The 21,456-nt window shown below is 29.0% G+C and overlaps 2 protein-coding genes across 2 annotated transcripts; both read right to left on the reverse strand.

Annotated features, from left to right (window-relative positions):
* Positions 1-23: 23 nt before the first annotated feature.
* Positions 24-5,487, reverse strand: LOC127156135 (uncharacterized). Its single transcript, XM_051098870.1, has 6 exons — positions 5,222-5,487; positions 4,923-5,125; positions 2,984-3,053; positions 1,830-2,901; positions 104-239; positions 24-34 (listed from the first exon to the last, which is right to left on the reverse strand). Exons 2-6 carry the CDS (start codon positions 5,107-5,109, stop codon positions 24-26), a joined length of 1,476 nt encoding a protein of 491 aa, XP_050954827.1. The 5' UTR covers positions 5,110-5,125; positions 5,222-5,487.
* A 2,359-nt stretch (positions 5,488-7,846) lies between these two features.
* grnb (granulin b) lies at positions 7,847-20,858 on the reverse strand. The gene is made up of 16 exons (XM_051098605.1): positions 20,705-20,858; positions 20,238-20,315; positions 19,583-19,726; positions 17,356-17,478; positions 17,161-17,259; positions 16,913-17,063; positions 15,544-15,579; positions 15,337-15,428; positions 15,099-15,237; positions 14,848-14,945; positions 14,502-14,738; positions 12,851-13,093; positions 12,458-12,706; positions 10,813-11,061; positions 10,470-10,706; positions 7,847-8,846 (listed from the first exon to the last, which is right to left on the reverse strand). The coding sequence occupies exons 2-16, from the start codon at positions 20,238-20,240 to the stop codon at positions 8,733-8,735; spliced, it is 2,214 nt and encodes a 737-aa protein (XP_050954562.1). The 5' UTR covers positions 20,241-20,315; positions 20,705-20,858; the 3' UTR covers positions 7,847-8,732.
* Positions 20,859-21,456: the final 598 nt, after the last annotated feature.

A 21,456-nucleotide genomic window follows, 5' to 3' on the forward strand; every position in this document is an offset into this window, starting at 1 on the left:
GAAATCATCAGAGTCATAAGGTTTCATTCAGCAACTTTGCATGCAAGAATATTCAGAGATATGCATGCAGAGATATGTAGATGGATAAGAAATGGATATTCACCTTTTTTGGCGGCACATGTGAATCCTGTTTGTTTGTCCCGAATGCTGAAGACGTCTCCATACGAGCCGTTTTGAATGTGACGGAGAAATGAATATTCACGACCCTCTCGATATTCTGAGTTCTTCACCTGGAGGAACTAAGAAATGATGTGCACCATGAAAACTGTGGTAAATTATGAGTTTATTGAAAATATAGGCAATACAATTTTTTTTTTTGTAATTTTGTAAAAACTTGGTCACAGAGTGAGGAACACCAATAATAAAATATTTATGTTATGGATAAGTAATTAAATAAACAATCAATAAAAGTATATTACATTCTTTAAAAGTTTATATTAAAATTAAAAATATATTTCAAACATACGCTAAATACATGCTGTAAACAGTGCAGCTTTTTAAATTGAAAGTATTTTTTCATTTACAAAATTAAATAAATATACTACAAATCTAAACATTTCTAAAATTTAGAAATGTTGTCTTAGCAACTAACTTAAAAAAGTTTTTTTTTAAGTTTATAATTACGTTTATAAATAGGTTTACACTTTTAAATACTAAAATTACTATACAAAAGGTGAAATAAAAATAAAGCCAAATATAATAAAAAAAACGTAACTGAAAATAAGTTGTCTTTTAAGTTTATAATTAAGTTTATAAATAGGTTTACATTTTTCAAGAAATAAAATTATCATAGAAAAATTAAAATAAAAATAAATAATTAAAAAAAAATTATTTAAAAAAAATAGAAATTAAGCACATAGCAAAATTACTAAAATTAAAATATAAATATGAAAATATAACAAATATAACAAACTTATAATATGTTTAATTAGTTGTTTTTAAATTTATAAGTAAGTTTCTGAAGTATTAATATTACTTAAACAGCAAAATAAATATAAATTAAAGCTAAATAGAAATATAGAATAAAAGCTAAAAATTTAGCACATAAACAAAATAACTAAAATTTACTTAAACAGTGAAATAAAATAAAGTATGTCTAAATAAAAATATAAAAAAAAACAAGAACTAGAAAAAATATTAAATGTAAACAAAAATCTAAACAAAAACTGAAATCTAAAATTAAAAAACATAAAATAAACTTATAATAATAAATTAAAGGTAAATAGGAAAATAATAAAACAAAAAACTAAAATGACTAAAATTAAAATTAAAATATAACAAACTTATAAAATAAGTTTAATTTGTTGTTTTTAAGACGTTTTGGAAGTACTAATATTACTTAAACAGTGAAATAAAAACAAATTATAGCTAAATAAAATATTTTAAAAACAAGAACTAATATAAATGACAAAAGTATATAAAATTTCTAAAATTAAAATTAAAGCTGAAATATAAAAATAAAAGTTTATTAACATACATGTTTAAATGTATATAAATAATATATATAAATATATATATTAGCACTATATTTTTTTTGCATAATTTGAAACACTACATATCTGAAAATATATGTTTTGCTGTATGGGTCGTGTAAATTAAGAACAAAACATTAAAAACTTAAAAAAAAAAAAATCTAAAAACAGATCAGCTTTAATGCTATAATGTATAAATTAAGTACATTTTAAATTAAATTAATTAATAAAGATTAAGCAAGCATCTAAATGAAAAAAAGGAAAAAATATGGCCAATAAGCATGAACAATTAAATATCCAATATCATATATATGATATCTTGTCTATTGTCAATCATTAGTGACTTCAGTCACACACCTGTTTAGGATGAAACAGAAACCCTTCATTCACATTCATTTTCTCCACGTCTTTCTCCCTCGTCACTTCTTTAATCATCTCACAGAAACATTCAGAGAAATGCCGTCTGTTCATTTGAGTCACGACGCCCCACAGTTCACCTGTCTCGCGTCTGGAGCAAAAACACTCGGAAGGGCTCTCTGCGTCTCGGCAGACGTCTTCAACGGCATCACAGGAGTCAAAACGACCTGGGAAAAACACTTCAGGGCATTTTATATCAGCGTGAGACTCTGAACGGCAGCTGTCTGACTCCGAGCTGCTAGTTTGTCTGTCTGTGGTACAGTAAGAGTCACGATCGGCGGTGTAACATGAACTCTCAGAGCCCGATGACGCTGCTGAACCACATTCCGCTTCGGCTGGACTGTATCCCTGCACGGTTTGTGTACTGCCGGCTCTTCTTTCCCATTCCGTATAAATACAGCTCGAGTCAAAAAGTAAAGAGCCAAATCGGTCAGCGCTTAACCGGGAACCTGCCGTAGCTGCTATACTGCAAGCAGACATGTATAAATCCCAATCTGAGTCTTCAGATTCTCCATCAAAGACAGATTCGGGGTCTCGTTCAGGGCTTCTGACAAGGGGATTGTGGGTATTGAAGTCTCCTGGAGAGGTGCAACAAGTGGAGTCGCATCCTTTGATGCTCTCGGCGTAAATATACGCAAACTCTGAGTTGAACTTTGGCTCCAAACTGTCAGATATCAAACTGTGAGACTCAAAGGTTGAAGGAAAGTCGACTTCGAGCTTGTGAAGGCAAAGACGGGAAACGCCAACATCCTGATGGAGATCTGCAGTGACCTGTTGAGGTTTGGACAAGCGCTCTGGAGTCGTGGACGACTTGTTTTGATCTTCAAAGCTTGGTTTGGAGCATCTTGAGGAGCCGACTAGAGCGTTTCTTCTTATTCTTGCTCTGTCTTTTTTACACGTCTCCCTCGTTTTCTTCATGTCTTTAAACTCAGTTCGGTGTTTCCTGTGTTTTCTGAGGCAGCAAGCTGTTGGTTTCTTCTCTCTCGTGCTTGAAGGGAACGATGCGTCTGATCTATGAATTACCAAAGGAGTTAAATGGATCAAAATACATTTATTTAAATAGATGGAAATTAAAAGAATCACATTGTGCAAACCTATTGTCGATGCATGACAGGATGTTGTTGTCTTCTATATTTGTGAAGTCAGATGTCTGATATTCCTTGCCTGAAAATACATGTAACATCAATTAAAATATAGAAATATTAACACATAAACATAAAATCTAAAATAATGCACATTCTCTCAGCGTTTAAAAAAATAAAACATTTTAAAAAATTGTTTTTGTTAACTGAAACAAAGCTGAACTAAAATAAAAATAATATAATTTTTTTAAAAGTTAAATTAAATTAAAACTGAAAAATTGTAAATTAAAGCTAAATAGAAATACTTATATATTATAACAAACTTATAGAATAAGTTGAATTTGTTGTTTTTAAATGTATAAATAAGTGTATGAAGTATAGATGTTAAATAAAAATATTAAAAAAACAAGAACTAATTAAAAATTACATACAAAGTGCATACAAAATTACTTAAATTTAAATTCTGAAAATTTAAATTCTAATATTACTAAAACAAAAAGTTAATTAGAAATTTTAAACAACAACTAATAAAAATAATAAAGCACAAAACAAAATTACTGAAATTAAAATAAAACTAAAAATATGAACTGTAAAATAAAATGAAGTATAAAAATAAAAATGATACACTTTTTGTAAAAATAAGTTTAATTTATATAAACTAATTTTTGAAGTATATAAATTAAAATTATTAAAAAAATAAATAAATAAATATTAAATAAAGGTAACTTTAATTTGTTGATTTTTAATGTATAAATAAGTCTATGAAGTACTAATATTACTAAAAAGTGGAATATATAAAAATAAATAAAAATATTAAAAAACAAGAATTAATAAAAAATTACAAAGTACATAAAATTACTAAAATTTAAATTTAAATTATATTCTGATATTACTAAAACAAAAAGTTAATTAGAAATATTAAACAACAATAACTAATAAAAATAATAAAGCACAAAACAAAATTGCTGAAATTAAAATTAAAATAAAACTAAAAATATAACAAACTTATAAAATAAGGATAATTTGTTTTTAAATGTATACATTCATAAAGTACTATTACTAAAACAGTGAAATAAAATGAACTATACTATTTATAACTTTTTATAAAATAAGTTTAATTTATTAAGTTTATAATTTTTTTGAAGTATATAAAATTATAAAAGCACAAAACGAATTACTAAAATTTAAATGATAAAAAAACAAATAAAAAATATTAAATGAACATAACTTTAATTTGTTGATGTATAAATACATTTATGAAGTACTAATATTACTAAAAGGTGAAATAAAAATATAAATGCTAAATAAAAATATTAAAAAAACAAGAACTAATTAAAAATTACAAAGTACATAAAATTACTAAAATTTAAATGATTACATTTAAATTCTAATATTACTAAAACAAAAGGTTTTATTTTTTAAATATTTTAAATAATTTTACATAGTGAAAAACAAGAATTAATTAAAAAAAACTAAAATTACTAAAAGTTCATTAGAAATATAAAAAACATTACTAAAAATGATAAAATCACAAAACAAAATTACTAAAATGTAAACTAAATTAAAATAAAAACTAAAATAAAAACGATGTAAGTATATAAACAATACTGCATAGACAATACTGCATATAAAACAGCACAGACAAAAACAAATAAACTGTACATTGTTGTAAAGAAAATATCTTAAAAATATCTGGTATGTAGTTCCATTTAAGTAGAACTTTTAAATTCCAAAATTCTGTTTTGAATATTTAAAGTTTTACTTCATTTCCTGATCTGACAAACATATAATCATCAAGAACTTTTTTTAATCTCCAAAGTTCTTCTGATTGATTCTTGGCAGGACGATCCTGCCAAGAACCACTGAAGAGCCTTCATTTCTAAGACTCCAGATCCATTACCATCTAAAAAGTGATTGGCATCCTCTCTTGAACCCATTAACCCTCTCTCACCCCTCGACGTGACGTCTGATATTCCAGTGTCTTCTGCAGCCACTGGCTGAGGTTCCCCCAAAGCTCTTGGCTGGAGCTCAGGCTCGTCTCCACACTCGGTGTCTGACGCTGAGGTCCCTTCATCCAGATAAGCCAGTGCGGACACCTCAGTAAGCCTGCTGGAGTCAGACATGGTCGGTATGGCCATTCCTCCGCCCTCTCAACTGAAAAACATCAACAGAAACGCAGCTCAGTAACATAACTGGGGCAGTTACCAAGCTTTTTAGGTGGGAGAAACTTGAAGCCATGATTTTCCTCACACTTCCTGCTGTACACACACACTGTGTGTTGATTGGAGAGCAGTTGCTGAGGTGTATTAATAGCAGTGACATTTTGGCACGTTTGATGCTGCATGTCTCCCGCTTCCCCTCAGCTGTCCCGTCGCTCCCTTTCGCACTTTCTCACACCGGATCGTTTATCAGAGTCCGGCATTCTTGCCATTTTTGTCGGCCTCTTTACCTCTGCCGTCTTGAACTTTGATTTCCACCGAGTGTTTGCTGTAGTTAAACTTTCAGACAGTGATTGAGCTCCTTCAATATCTAAATATAATCACACATGCTCAGAGTGCCTTCATTACATACAGCATTCACACCTAGTCAACACACTCAGGGTAGTTATGCAACAATTCACACAAAAGTTTGGGGTCAGTAAGACTTTCATTTTATTTTATTATTTTATTTTTTCATTTAAATTTTGATAACTGGAATAAAACTAAACTAAATAGTATTTTAAAATCTTAAATACTAAAAAAAAAACTAATTCTAAATAATAAATAATATATTAATATTATAAAAATATTATATATGATTAAATAAAATTGACAACAGTATTTATTTTTTATTTTATTTTTTCAATTTTTTTGTGGGAGAAATTGATGTTTTATTAATTTCTGAACTAAATTTTGATTTGAACTACAACTGAAATAAAAATTAAGCTAAATAGAATTTTTTTAAATTGATTTAATTTGTAATTTTATTTGTTTTATTTTATTTTTATTTTATATATATATATATAATAAACGTATTAAATACTAAAAATAAAATACTAATTCAAAATAATGAATAATATTATATTAATGTTATATAAATGTTATATATTATTAAATAAAAATGACAACAGTACATAATTACTAAAACCTAAAACTAAAATAACAGTATACTGAATTCATTAAATAACTACTATAATAGTACATTTATTTTATATTATTATTATTATTATTATTATTATTTAACTTTATTATTTATTTGTAATTTTTCATGTGTGTGTGATAAATTAATATTTTTATTCAGCAGGAATTACTTAAATTGATCAAAAGTGACAAAAGTAATTATGAACTAAATTTGGATAACTACAACTGAAATAAAAATTAAGCTTAATAGGAATTTAAAAATGTATTAAATATTAAAAATAAAATACTAATTCTAAATAATAACTGATATTATATTAATGTTATATAAATATTATATATTGTTAAATAAAAATGACACCAGCACACAATTAGTAAAAATATTTATTAAAAATGAATTATTATAATAATATTTTTTTTATTTTATATTATATTTTATTGTTTTATTTAATGTATTTATTTTAGTGTGAGAAATTTTTTATTCAGCAAGAATGACTTAAACTGATCAAATATGACAAAAAATAATTTTGAATAATTTTGATAACTACAGCTGAAATAAAAATTAAGCTACATAGGATATTAAAAATATATTAAATTCTAAAAATAAAATACTAATAAATATATATATATATATATATAATTACTAAACCTTAAAACTAAAAGGACAATATACTGAATTTATATAAATATTTATTTATTTAATATTTATATTCAATTTATTATAATAAATTATTAAAAAACTATTTTTAAGTAATAAATATATTAATAATATTAAAAAACATTTTTTTTTATTTAAATGAATACTTTTATTCAGCAAGGATGCATTAAAGTGATTAAAAGTGTCAGTAATATTTATAATATTTATAATGTTACAAAAGATTTTGATTTCAAATAAATTCTATTTTTTTAAACTTTCTGTTCATCAAAAAAAGAACCATGTGACACTGAGGACTTAAGTAATGATGCTAAAAATTCATCTTTCCACCTCAGGAATAAATTATATTTTAAAAGATATCCAAACAGAAACAAGACATTTTAAACTATAATATTATTTCACAATTTTACAGTTTTTTCTATATTTTGTAATCATATACACAGCATAGGTGAGCATAAGGAATCAACCCCAAACTTTTGAATGGTCGTATAACATCACGCATACATTTGTATTTAGCTGCTATCTATTTTTACAAACCTTTAAACCTATTTTTACAAACCCACTCGCTTTAGTTCAGCTTACACCGGTGTACTTAAGTTGTTCCGGTCAGGTGTATAAGTTGTGACACACAAAATGTCAACATACCAGAAGAAACAGCCAAGACGGGCTTCTAGAAATCTGCAAACTTTTCCAAAGCGATCTTGTTTTCTTCCTCAGCCGACGTAGATATTTTAAGCTTGTGTGTGGCTTCAGCTGAACGGTACGAGTATTTTAGCCGGTCTGCGTGAGTGCGACTCAAACACACAGACGGAGAGCCGTGAAACACGATTCCATCAAGCAGGAGCCATCTGGAATATCTGTGTCAGCCGTGCTGATTGGTCAAATGCATTTACATGCTTTCTTAAAAGACAAACAGACCGAACGTCTGCATATTTTAGATTTTTACCTCTTTTTTATTCATTTAATAGATTTAGAGAGTATTTTTTCATCAGTAGCTGTAAAAATTCAATGCCACTGCAAACATGGATCAGCCAACATGTGCTATGGAAACCAGACAGAGTTTATCAAAACAGTCCGATGAGACATGAATGAGTCAACATGACATCTATTTGAAAAGTATTTAATTTCAGTGTTTTTTCCGGCATAATTATGAACCAAAAACCAAACAACAAATGCACTTCAACAAATAACAGGAAAAAACTAAAAAGAATCAACTCTCATACTGTCACAAGATTCATTTCACCCTTCAGATAAACAAAAAATCTAATAAAAACACACAAAACACTAAAGCAGCTATAGTGAATGTTCAGAATAACATTTGAATTTGAATTTAAACACTTTCAGTTATTCAAACGATTCTTAAAAATGCACACAAACACCTCGGAACAATTCAAAATTTTAAAATAAGCAAACAAAAGTTGAATTAACCCTACATGCAACAGCCTCTACGTAAATTATAGGGTTAAATGGTTGGCGACATTCATTAATGTCAAGAGCCGACTGCATTTGGAGCTACTAATAGATTTTCTATATATTTTCCCAATTAGATTTAGAGTTGGGGAAAAAATAAAAAATAAAAAAACTTTTTTTTTATAATCTCGGTAGCTTTTCTTGCATACTCAAAATACATCAAATCAGCATCATACTAACATTTATGCCATTATAATGGGTCATTTAGCTTCTAATTTTCATTTCAATGTCTTCTACTCTTTATTTTTAAGCAACTGGGAATCACTCAGAACTTCAGCCTTTTTAAAATGTGCCCTGGTTTCTTTTTAACAAACTTATTTAAATCAAAAACCAATAAGTCTTTCAGTGTATCCTGGCTAAATATAAGGCTTGGTATGTTTTTAAATTCCAGTAAAAACGAAATATTTATTAAAAAAAAGCTAGATGCATAGTCCCTTGTCTGAAACTTTATGCAATATTTAGCGAGTGTGTGTATTTGTGTTATGACGTGGTTCAGTGGTGTCAGTCTGTGGTTTGTCATTTAAAGTGAATTCTCCCACCACGTGGATGTGGAGGCTTTAGTGCAACCTTGGACTTGTGGGTCACATTTGTATCCCATGGGGCAACAGTGCTTCATGTCTTCACAGCAGACCGCCTGTAAATGAGAAACAACTGGTTTAGTGTTTAAGTGAAGATTGCTATTGGTAGTAATGATTTCACTTTATGAGTTTATGTAATGTACTGTAAAAATAAATGTAAAATAGATTTAATATTTAGCAAACACAATACATGATAATTACCAAAATAATAATAGTAAAAAAAAAAAAAAAAAATCAGTAGGAACACAAAAAAATTTAAATAACAAAATACATTTTTGTGAACAAAAACAAATGTAAAATTCATTAAACAAACAAATAAGCTCAGTAAATAAAGATTCTGTTTTGTAATCAGCAAATGAAAAGTAAATTAAATCAGTAAACACAAACAGATTAACTAAAATAAGCTAAATAAATCAAAACAATAATAAATTAATAAATAAACATTTCAGAAATGTTAATTCAGTAAACAAACAGGAAAAAAGTTAACTAATATTATTAAATAGAAACAAAAATAAGTATACTAAACAAATAACCAGTAATTTCAATAAACAATAAATAAAAAAAATAATGAAAACAAATTTTACACACACACACACACACACACATATTATATATAAAAATATATACTATAAATATAAAACAAAATGTTATTTCAGTAAACAAAATAAATAAAACCAAGTCTATAAATCTACAACAAACAATTTCAGTAAGCAAATAAACGTTAGCTATAAATAAATAAATATTTACTTTTGGAAACTTAACAAATGAATAATTATGTAAGTGTTAATTTAGTAGACACGAACAGAAAATAACTGTTATTCAAACAATAAATTAATAAACAAACATTTTTGTAAACACAATAAAATAAATAAATATAAAAACAACTTAATGCATAAAATAAATGTTAATTCCATAAACATGAAAAAAAAACATAACTAATAACATAAATAAAAACAATAATAAATACACTAAATGAATAACCAGTAATTTTATTTTAAAAATAAATGAAAAGTATAACTAAAACAAAAATATATAGCTAAATGTTATTTTATAAACTAAATACAAATAACTATAATAAACATTAACTTCTGTAAACAAATAAAATGTTAACTATAAACAAAGTTCAAATAAAATGTTACTTTTGTAAACAACAAATGAAAAATAAACTAACTGTTAATTCAGTAATCACAAATAGATAATGAAAAATAATGAATAAACAAATGATTAGATAAATATTTAGTGAACAATAAAATAAAAACAAATAAATGCATAATATAAATGTCAATTCAGTAAACAAACAGGCTAATAATATAATTAAAAACAATAATAAATACACTTAAAAAAAAAAAAAAAAAAAAAAAAAAAAGTAATTTCATTAAATAAATGAAAAAGATAACCAAAACAAATATAAATACATAAATAAAACATTATTTTAGTAAACAAAATAAAAATAACTGAAATATAGATAAATATAAAGTGAATATTAATTCAGTTTAAGCAAATAAAATGTAAACTATAAATAAAATTTCAGTACACAAACAAACAACAAAGTAACAGTGACCGTGATGCTTCCACGACTAATAATATCAGTCATCCTAGAAAAATAATCATAGAATTCTATTATCAGCCCTACATACAGTATTTCTATGTGAATATGTGTCAGTCCTGATTTTTCTTACCTCTTTATAAGGACAGCAGGCCCATGTGGAGTCTGACAGTCTACAGCAGCTTTGTGTGTTTGAGCAGCGTGTGGACGCGTCACACAGCACCTCCTCTTCTGAACGCCTGTCAGTTTGTGTTTGTAACTGCGTCAGAGGAACACTGTGCAAACCGGACGCTTTAACACAGGTCCCGAATTCGAGGTCGCAGGTGTAGCCCTGTGGACAGCAGTGCTCGTGATCCTCACAACACACCGCCTGCGGAGAGAAAACACATGCAAAACACATGAAAACAAACCCTGAGATGCTCAAAGCAAATTCAAAGTCCGAGAGAAAAACATCAACAAAAGATTCAAAGATTTACTTTGACAAGAGGGCAACAGCCCCACTGCCCTGTGGGTAATTGACAACAGGTAGAACCAGCCGCACAACTGGTCGTCGAGTCGCACTTCACATCTTCATGTCCGAGCTGCACCTCTGACCCCTTCACGACCTTGGCCTCTTGTTTAGTGTACCAGGGGATCTCGTGGTAAGCTTTAGTGCAGGACGTTTTCTTCTCATTACACGTGTAGCCTTTAGGACAGCAGTGATTGCCATTCTTACAACACACCGCCTTAAAAGAGAGGAGATGATATAGTGTGAGAATTACATTCATATTACAGTACTATATACCTTGCCTATTATTGTTTTCTACGTAAACGTGTTTCAATTAGCATCTAACATCTTCAATTAAAATGCAAAATAAAAATGATTTCAAACCATAAAATAAAAGTATTAAAAAAAAGATAAATAATTAATGCCACTTTAAATAACTAAATTTAAATGACTAATTAAAAACAAACAACCATAAACGTCTAAAGAAAATAATAAATTATAACTAAAAACAACTAATAACTTTAAATAACTAAATAAATAAAATTAATATTACTTTAAATAACTACATTTAAATAACTAAAAATACTCAATTAAAAAAAATATAAAAAAAAATAACTATAAAATTAAAAAAAAAAAAAAATCTAAACATAAAAATAATATAAACATAACCATACAAAATAACTACAAAATAACTAAAATGTAAAAAAAAAAAAAATTACACAATACTACCTAAAATAACTACATTTAAATAAACTATTTAATTAAATGACTATAAAATAAAATGAAATATCTAAAAATACATACAACTACTAAAAATAACTAATAACCACAAAACAACAAAATGACTAAAATGTAACAAAATTAAACAATACTACTTTAAATAACTAAATTTAAATAACTAAAACTAGTCAAACAGCTAAAAAAAAAAAAAAAAAAAAAAAAAAAAAACTACTAATAACTATTAAAACAAAAGTAAAAATAAAATGACTAAAATAATTAAATGAATACTATTTTAAATAACTAAATTACATTTAAATAAACTACTCAAATAAATACATAAATATCTGAATAATAACTAAAATAATAAAAATTAAATATCTAAAAAAATAAAACTACTAAAATAACCATAAAATAACCATAAAATAACTAAATAAGCATAACAAAATTAAACACTGCTTTAAACAACTAAATTTAATAACTAAAAAAACTATTCAATTAAATTTAAAAACTAAACAAAATAACTAATAACTATAAAATAATAAAAATGAAGTATCCAAGTAAAATAAATAAAACAAATAAAATAACCAAATTAAACAAAATATATATCTATAAATAAATAAAATAGACAAATTATAAAAATAAATAAAATAACTATTAACATATAGGAGTAGCAAATTAAATTAAATTATTAAAATAAATTAAATAACTGAAAGCATAACCTTAAAATTACAAATAAATGCCCCAAATAACTAACAGCCATAATATAAAACAAATAAAATAAAACACTGTAGTATCTATAACTGCATCTGACTCATTTGCGATCATTTAAGGCTCACGTGTGGAATATACATTATATTATAGTGAATGACTGAATGGTTTAATATTATATACACCATAAAATGTACACGTCTGACCTTTGGCAGCGGACAGCAGCCCCACTTGCCGAGGTTGTTCATGAAGCAGCATGTGTCGTCTTCTGGACAGCTGGTTTTGTCGTCACACATGTTTCTGTCCACTGGAGCATGATCATCAGATAGCTTTAGAGCAGACTGCTTCCTGAACAAGGGCATGCTGGGAAGGCCAGGACGTACACAGGTATTGTGAGTCAAGTCACACTTGTATCCCTGCGGACAGCAGTGCTCCTGATCGGCACAGCACACGGCCTGCAATATTCAATTACCCACAAAGGCAGCAATTTACAACTCTGAATTCATGCATTTTGTGCCATTACAAGTGCAAGCATGCATGCACACCTGTGTTATAATGCTCTAGGCCTAAAACCTAAATGTTGCTAAATGTGTTTGTACCTGTGGCATAGGACAGCACGCCCATGATCCTGAGGTGAGTCTACAGCAGGTTGTTCCTGCTGGACACAATGATGTCTCATCACAGTTTTGGCTCTGTGATGCCAGGGTCATGGCAGGGATTTTCTTTACCAAAGGCACAGAAAAACGGGGACCCTGATCGCTGGTACTGTCACAAGTGCTGGCGGCCAGATTACACACGGTATCGTGGGGACAACAATGGAGATGATCCTCACAACACACTGCCTAGAAGTTAAAATAAATAGAAGTACAATTAAAGTATAATAAATTAAATAAATATAAAATAAACAGATATAATATACATTAAAAAAAAAAAAAAAATTTGTATTATACTATATATTAAAAAAACAAAACCAAAACAATAAAATACATTTCAAATAAATATAAAAAACAAATGACAATAAAATAAACAAATAAATATATAAAAATTAATATTTTAAATTTATTTTAAAAATATGTAAATATATGAAAAATAAAACAATAAAATAAAAAATAAAATGAATCCAAAATTAAAAAAAAGCTAATAAAAATATATTTTATATTTCATTTTAAATACGCAAAATAAAACAAACATTAAAATATAAAAACTATTTTTGTATATTTTAAAAATAAATACAAAATAAAAAAAACAACAACTCAAAACTAATAAATAAAAAAATAAATAAATACAATGTAAAAAAAACAAAAAAAAACACGACAATTAAATAAACAAATTTTTTATTCTTACATATTTTAAAAATATGTAAGAATAGATAACAAAAATACAATTTAATTAAATATGAAAACAATTAAATAAAAAAAAAAACAAACTAACTAATTAAAATATATTTTATATTTCATTTTAAATACGCAAAATAAAACAAACATTAAAATATAAAAACTATTTTTGTATATTTTAAAAATAAATACAAAATAATAAAAACAACAACTCAAAACTAATAAATAAAAAAATAAATACAATGTAAAAAAAAACAAACAAACAAACAAAAAAAAACACGACAATTAAATAAACAAATATAAAATATATAAAAATATTTTACATTTATTTTAAAAATATGTAAGAATAGATAACATAAAAATACAATTTAATTAAATATGAAAACAATTAAATAAAAAAAACAAACTAATTAAAAAATATTTTATATTTAAATTTAAAATATGTAATATAAAACAAATTAAAATATAAAAATATTTTATTGTATATTTTAAAAATAAATACAAAAAAAAAAAAAAAAAAAAAAAAAAAAGTTACCTAAACTAAACAAATAGAAAATAAAACAAATAAAATACAAAGTTATTTGTAAAAATAAATAAATAAATAAATAAATAATAATAATTAAAAAAAAAATAATAACATATATAATATTTATATATTTAAAAATTAATAATAATTAAAAAAGAAGAAAAAAAACAACAACAACAACAACAACAACAATTATTATTAAATATGTAAAATGTAACACAAACAAACCATAAAATGTGTTTATTTTAAAAGTAAATAAAAAATTAAATATGTTAAATGTAACAACAACAACAAAAATCTATATAAAAAATTAAATAACACTTTTACATACATTTTTACCATTAAGCATTTACCATTTATGTTAAAATGAGACAAAGAAAAATGATTTACTTGTGGCAGTGGGCAGCAGCCCCATTTTCCAGATGAGAGTCTGCAGCAGGTGGAACCATCAGGGCACGCATATGTCTCATCGCATTTCTCACTGGATGGAGCTATTGCAAAGGTGGGCACCTTTGCCACCCAAGGTACAGACACTGAAAGGTCAGCAGGGTCATCACAGCTGCCCGCCGCAACATTACACACCGTGTCCTGTGGACAGCAGTGGATGTGGTCCTCACAACACACCGCCTGAAGGTGAGTACAACATCACTCAAAACACCATTTTATGTTTTCCTCCAATAAAAATGGCAGATTTGATCTCACAGTTTGTTTTCTTGAAATGAAGCTGACAACTTACCTTTGGCAAAGGACAGCAAGCCCAGGTGCCTTTCTGCGTTTTACAGCAGGTGGTACCACTCTCACATGCTACGGTTTCATTGCAGGGAACCAGTTTTTCTGCAGACAGAAAATGCGATAAAAAGACGGACTGATGCATATTCTATATCAAACAAAGAGAGCAAACCCTAAATTTCAACACACACAAATGATGCCATGACACAAAACAGTTTGCACTTTAATTTCACAAACATAAAATAAACTGACGTTTACCTTCAGGCTTCAGGGAAGTGGCTGGGATCTTAGTGGCCATTTTTACCATGATGCCATCAGCCGACACACACTTACTGTGAACAATATCACAGGTCGTGGCCTCTGGGCAGCAGTGCAAATGATCAGAACAGCACACAGCCTACAGAAAAACACATTTATGCTTGTTAATTCAATCTTACACCAAGTTAAAATACATGCAAACCTACTGAAAAATGATTAAATATGTATGTAGACAAACATTTGGCATCGGGCAGCACCCGTAACTTCCGGTATCTAGTTTACAGCACGTTGTATCATCCGGACATGTGGAAATCTCATCTGGACAGATCACTGACCACATAAACACACATACAGAAACGGTGTCAGTTTCAACAAAGACACTTGATGAATAATGAATACAAATAAATAATACATACAATAGGGCTAAAAACTATTGGTGTCTTACCATCTCCAACATCACCGGAGTCTTTAGGTGGAGCAACTGCAATTACATAAACACAACATAAAATACAACAGCAAATCCACATATTAGAATGATTTCTAAATGATCATGTGACACTGAAGACTGGAGTAATGATGCTGAAAATTAAGCTTTGCGTCGCAGGAATAAATGGCATTTTAAAATATATTTAAATAGAACACAGTACTTTTAAAATTGCAATAATATTTCACAACATTACTGTATTTTTAATCAAATAAACGCAGCCTTGGTGAGCAGAAGAGACTCTCATTAACCCCAAACTATATGGAAGATAATATGCAATATACACCACCAGTCGAAAGTTTTTGAACAGTACGATTTTTAATGCTTTTTAAAGTCTCTTCTGCTCACCAAGCCTACATTTATTTGATTTAAAATACAGCAAAAATAGTACAATTTTGAAAGATTTTTGCCATTTAAAATAAATACTTTCAATTTTATTATATTTTAAAATGTAATTTATTCCTGTGATTTCAAATCTGAATTTTTAGCATCATTACTCACAAGATCCTTCAGAAATTATTCTAATATTCTGATTTTATGCTTCAAAAATATTTATTATTATTATTATTATGTTGAAAGCAGCTGAGTAGAATTTTTTCAGGATTCTTTGATGAATAGAAAGTTCAGAAGAACGGAATTTATCTGAAATAAAATCTTTTGAAACATTATAAATGTCTTTATTATCACTTTTAATTGATTTAAAGCATCCTTGTTGAATAAATGTATTAATTTCTATAACATCTTTCCCCAAAATAAAAAAAAAAAAAAAAAAAAAAAAAAAAAAAAAATTATATATATATATATATTTATATTATATTATATTATATTATATTATATTATATATATATATATATATATATATATATATATATATATATAAATAATATGTGCTGACTCCAAGTAACGTTACAAAAGCTTTTTATTTCAGATAAATGCTGGTCTTTGGATCTTTCTATTCAATGAATCTTAAAAAAAATAAATAAATAAATAAATAAAAACAAAATACTCATCTCTTTAAAATATTAATAATAATAAAATTAGAATAAGAAGAAAATATTTTATTTGACAATAAAAAAAATATTTCTTGAACAGCAAATCAGCATATTACAATGATTTCTGAAGGATCATGTGACACTGAAAATTCAGCTTTGATCACAGGAATAAATTACATTTAAAAATATTTTCAAATAGAAAGCAGTTACTTTAAATAGTAAAAATATTTCAAAATTTGACTGTTTTTGCTGTTCTTTGAAATTAATAAATGCAGGCTTGGTGAGCAGAAGATTCTTCTTTATATAAATATATATAGCATAGAGCAAAACTGTCATACCTGCTGTCCTCTTTAATGGTTTCCTACGACGGGCAGCGAACTTCCTCCAGAGCGGTGAGGGGCCATATGTTGCCGACACACACTTTGAATGCTCAAGGTCACATTTAGTTCCCTGTGGACAGCAATGTTGCTTATCTTCACAGCACACGGCCTAAACACACACAAGGAGAAAGAAAGACAAATGCACACATTACCATGTATGTGGAACAACATTACAAAATAGAAATGTGTTGAAACAGGTGCTATACATCTTTCATAGGACAGCAGCCCCAGCTCCCATCAGGCATCTGGCAGCAGGTGGTGTCATCGGGACACTCAGACTCCTGATCTGGACAAATTACTGCATGCTAGAAATCAAAAACGAAAGGAAATTAATTTATTTCCATGCTGAATGTTTGCACAAGACTTATCTAGATTTGTGGCTGCACGGGTATGTGTGTTACCGGCTTTGTGGCAACTTTTTCCACCCAGTCTAAAGTGTGCGTCTTGTTCACACACTTGGAGTGCACCAGGTCGCACAGAGTGCCCTGATAACAGCAATGCAAGTGATCGGAGCAACATTCTGCCTGCAAACACATACACACACAAACAAGAGTCACTTGATATGAATGTGCACATTGTTTACAGTGCTTAAAGGAATAGTTCACCCAAGAATGAAAATGTACTCACCCTCAGAGAATCCAAGAAGTAGAGATGTTTGTTTGCTCATAAGAACAAATTTGGAGAAATGCAGCATTGCATCACTTGCTCACCAGTGGATCCTCTGTAGTGAATGGGTGCCGTCAGAATGAGTGTGCAAACAGCTAATAAACACATCACAATCATCCTCAAGTAATGAAAACGACTCTAGTCCATCAGTTAATGTCTTGTGAAAAGTAAAGCTGTGTTTGTACGAAACAAATTCATCAAGAACTTTAAACTGTTGCTTCTGAGCAAACAAACTCCACAAACACACTTGTTTAGAACTGTTTTGGCTTGTAAACAGTGGTTGATCTGTGCATATTTCTCTCCTGATTCAGATGAGATGACTTTTTCTACTGGAAAAAGCAATATTATGGATAGTAGACTCAAATTTTAGCCAGAAACAATGGTTTGAAGTTAAAAAAGTCTCATAGATTGAGATGTTTTCTACAAACACAAATCTTTTCACTTCACAAGATGTTAATTGATGGACTGGGGTGGTGTGGATTACTTATGGATTATTGTGATGTTTTTATCAGCTGTTTGGACGCTCATTCTGACAGCACCCATTCACTGCAGGGGATCCCCTATTGTTTTCTCGCATCAAAATCTACGAACACACTTGTTTAGAACCATTTTGGCTTGTAAACGGTGCTTGATCTGTGCATATTTCTCTCCTGATTCAGTTTCAACGACTTTTTCCACCGTAAAAAGCAATATTATGGACAGAAGACTCATATTTTAGCTAGAAGCAATGGTTTGAAGTTAAAAACGTCTCAATGATGGACTTGTTTCTTACAAACACACAGATTTTCACTTCACAAGATGTTAATTGATGGACTGGGGTGGTGTGGATTATTTGTGAAATATTGTGATGTTTTTGTCAGTCGTTTGGACTCTCATTCTGACGGCACCCATTCACTGCAGAGGATCCACTGTTGTTTTCTTGCATCAAAATCCACAAACACACTTGTTTAGAACCGTTTTGGCTAGTAAAGGTGCTTGATCTGTGCATATTTCTTTCCTGATTCAGTTTTAACGACTTTTTCCACTGTAAAAAGCAATATTATGGACAGAAGACTCATATTTTAGCTAGAAGCAATGGTTTGAAGTTCAAAACGTCTCACTGATGGATTTGTTTCTTACAAACACACAGATTTTGACTTCACAAGATGTTAATTGATAGACTGGGGTGGTGTGGATTATTGTGATGTTTTTAATCAGCTGTTTGGACGCTCATTCCGTTAGGACTCTCATTTTGACGGCACCCATTCACTGCAGAGGATCTATTGGTAAGTGATGTGATGCTTAATTTCTCCAAATCGGTTCTGATTATGAAAAACTCATCTATATCTTGTTTGGCCTGAGTATTTTCAGCAAATGGACATTTTTGGGTGAACTATTCCATTATTGGGGTTAACACAGAAAAACCTGAACTATTTGGCAAAACTATCCCTTTAATAAAGCACTCATTAATAAAGGTAATACAAAGGAACAAAGTAAAACATTATTTTAAAGAAATTCACATTCTATTAGCGAATTTACACTGTTCAAAAGTTCATATTTTTTTCATTTTTAATTTTTTAAATAGCACTTATATAGCAAGGATGCAATAATTGATCAGAAGTGACAGTAAAGACACTTCTAATGTTACAAAAAAAATAAATAAATGGTGTTGTTATTTTTAACTATTTAATAAAGAATCCTGAAAAAAATGTACCATGACTTCCACAAAAATATGCAGCAGCACAACAGTTTTTAATACTGATAAACAGATATGTTTTTTGAACAGCAAATCCGCATATTACAATGATTTCTGAAGGATCATGTGACACTGAAGACTGGAGTAATGATGCTGAAAATTCAGCTTTGCGTCACAAGAATAAATTACATTTTAAAATCTATTCAAATAGAAAACAATTATTTTAAATTGCAATAATATTTCATATTTTTACAGTATTTTTGATCAAATAAATGCAGCTCTCTTACATTGGGTAGCGGGCAGCAGCCGTATCCTCCTGACGGCGTCAGACAGCAGGTGTTTCCATCTTCACACATCCCTCCATCAGGACAAATCAGAGCGGCACACACACTCAGACACACACATAATAACACTACAACACCCGCGCGTACCTGAAAGACAAGAAACGGGTGTGAACTGAAAAACATTTGATTCTGTGTTTGTGACACAGTTTTCATTACGGTCTTTATCAAAAGACAGCAGCATAGTAACAAAACTTCAGACATTCAGGGCTGATTAGATACAAAAAAACAAGTTATGATAAAGCTAAAGTTATGATAGATAAAGATCAAAGAGTGTCCGGTAGAATATAGTGAAAAGTGAACTTCCACTTTATTTATTTCAAAACACTTCACACATCTGAGTGTCACTTGACCGACAGACAAAAACAGATTACAACATTTGAACAAGAGTTTCTTAAAGACGAACATTCTCCAATTTGTTGACTTGTTGAGCAATGCAACAACGTTCAACTCTGCAGACAATCTCATGACATATCGAGGTCAAACCTGGCTGATGTACAAGGCTTCAGACTGGTAAAAACATGGTAAAAGCCCTGTTTGATTTCATCAGTTGTTTGTTTTACAGGCTTGTAACACAATATACAAAATAACTAGCACTCACCATTGTGTTTCACTGCTGATCCACAAAACTAATGCTCTTCAAAATATCAGATGCAAACCCATGAACGATTTTCGTGCACTGTAACAAAAGATTAAAAAGCAATATTATTGAACACATTAAATAAGCACTGTCTTAATAAACACAGTCAGTTGTGGACTAACCTGTGGCAGCGAATAACAAAAAACAGTCAATATTTGATCAGATTTTTAAAAAACTGTCACATTCATAGCCTCAAATGTCTTGGAATCGTGCAAAACTTAAATATGCGTTAAACAAACAGTTAATACACGAAACGAAGGAAGTGTGTTTTCGTTTGATCTTTAACTGAAACCACATCACTTTAATCTGCTGTAACGTTTCTCACTGTTGTTTCCGACGGAAGCGGGTGAAAGACCGGAATGTACCCTAAACAAAGACTTGTTTTATTACAAAACAGGATGAGGTTAGTATAAAGACGAAGCACTTACCGTATTTTCACGGTGTAAGTGAATATATCAGCTCAAAACCGGAGCCGGTGAAGTGGATAAAACGCTGCTGTGCTCGACTTTATTTGTCATTTTATCACGTGACCCGACAGTGTCATATGACTCTCCATGAGTCAGGCTTTGTTTATTTGTCGTTGGCTTGAGAAAGCCAACTTACTGATCTACTATTTCAAAATATTATTATTCTTCTTCTTCTGAGCCAAATTTCGGTATCTACCTCCTCCTAGAGCTTTCAAGCTAGAACCACCAAACTCGGCCCAGACCTTCAGACTGGTCTGACTCGGTGTGCTGTATCTTTTCTAATTGATCCGGCTTACGGTTTTCATAAACCGGACCATCAAAACCACCAAAAATCCCATAGACTTACATTGACGGAATGTTCACATGAGCAACACTATTCAAACTCCAACTGACAAAATTCAAATCTAAACTCCCAGAATCCCTTGAGGCTCAATCAAGCTTCCCTTCTATGTACTATTTCTAATCCATTTACACTCATTTAAGCTTCCACTCTAATATTTCTAATATTTCTAATCTATCTAAATCATGCTAGCAACATGCTAGTAACATGCTAATCGTGTTAGCAACATGCTAGTAACTTGGTAACAAGGCTAGCAACATGCTAGTTACATGCTGATCATACTGGAAGCAGGTTAACAACATGCTAGTAACATGCTAGTAACTTGCTAATCATGCTAGCAACATGCTAATCATGTTAGAAACATGCTAGTTAC

The sequence above is a fragment of the Labeo rohita genome, chromosome 24 (assembly GCF_022985175.1).
Source record: "Labeo rohita strain BAU-BD-2019 chromosome 24, IGBB_LRoh.1.0, whole genome shotgun sequence".
NCBI lineage: Eukaryota > Metazoa > Chordata > Actinopteri > Cypriniformes > Cyprinidae > Labeo > Labeo rohita.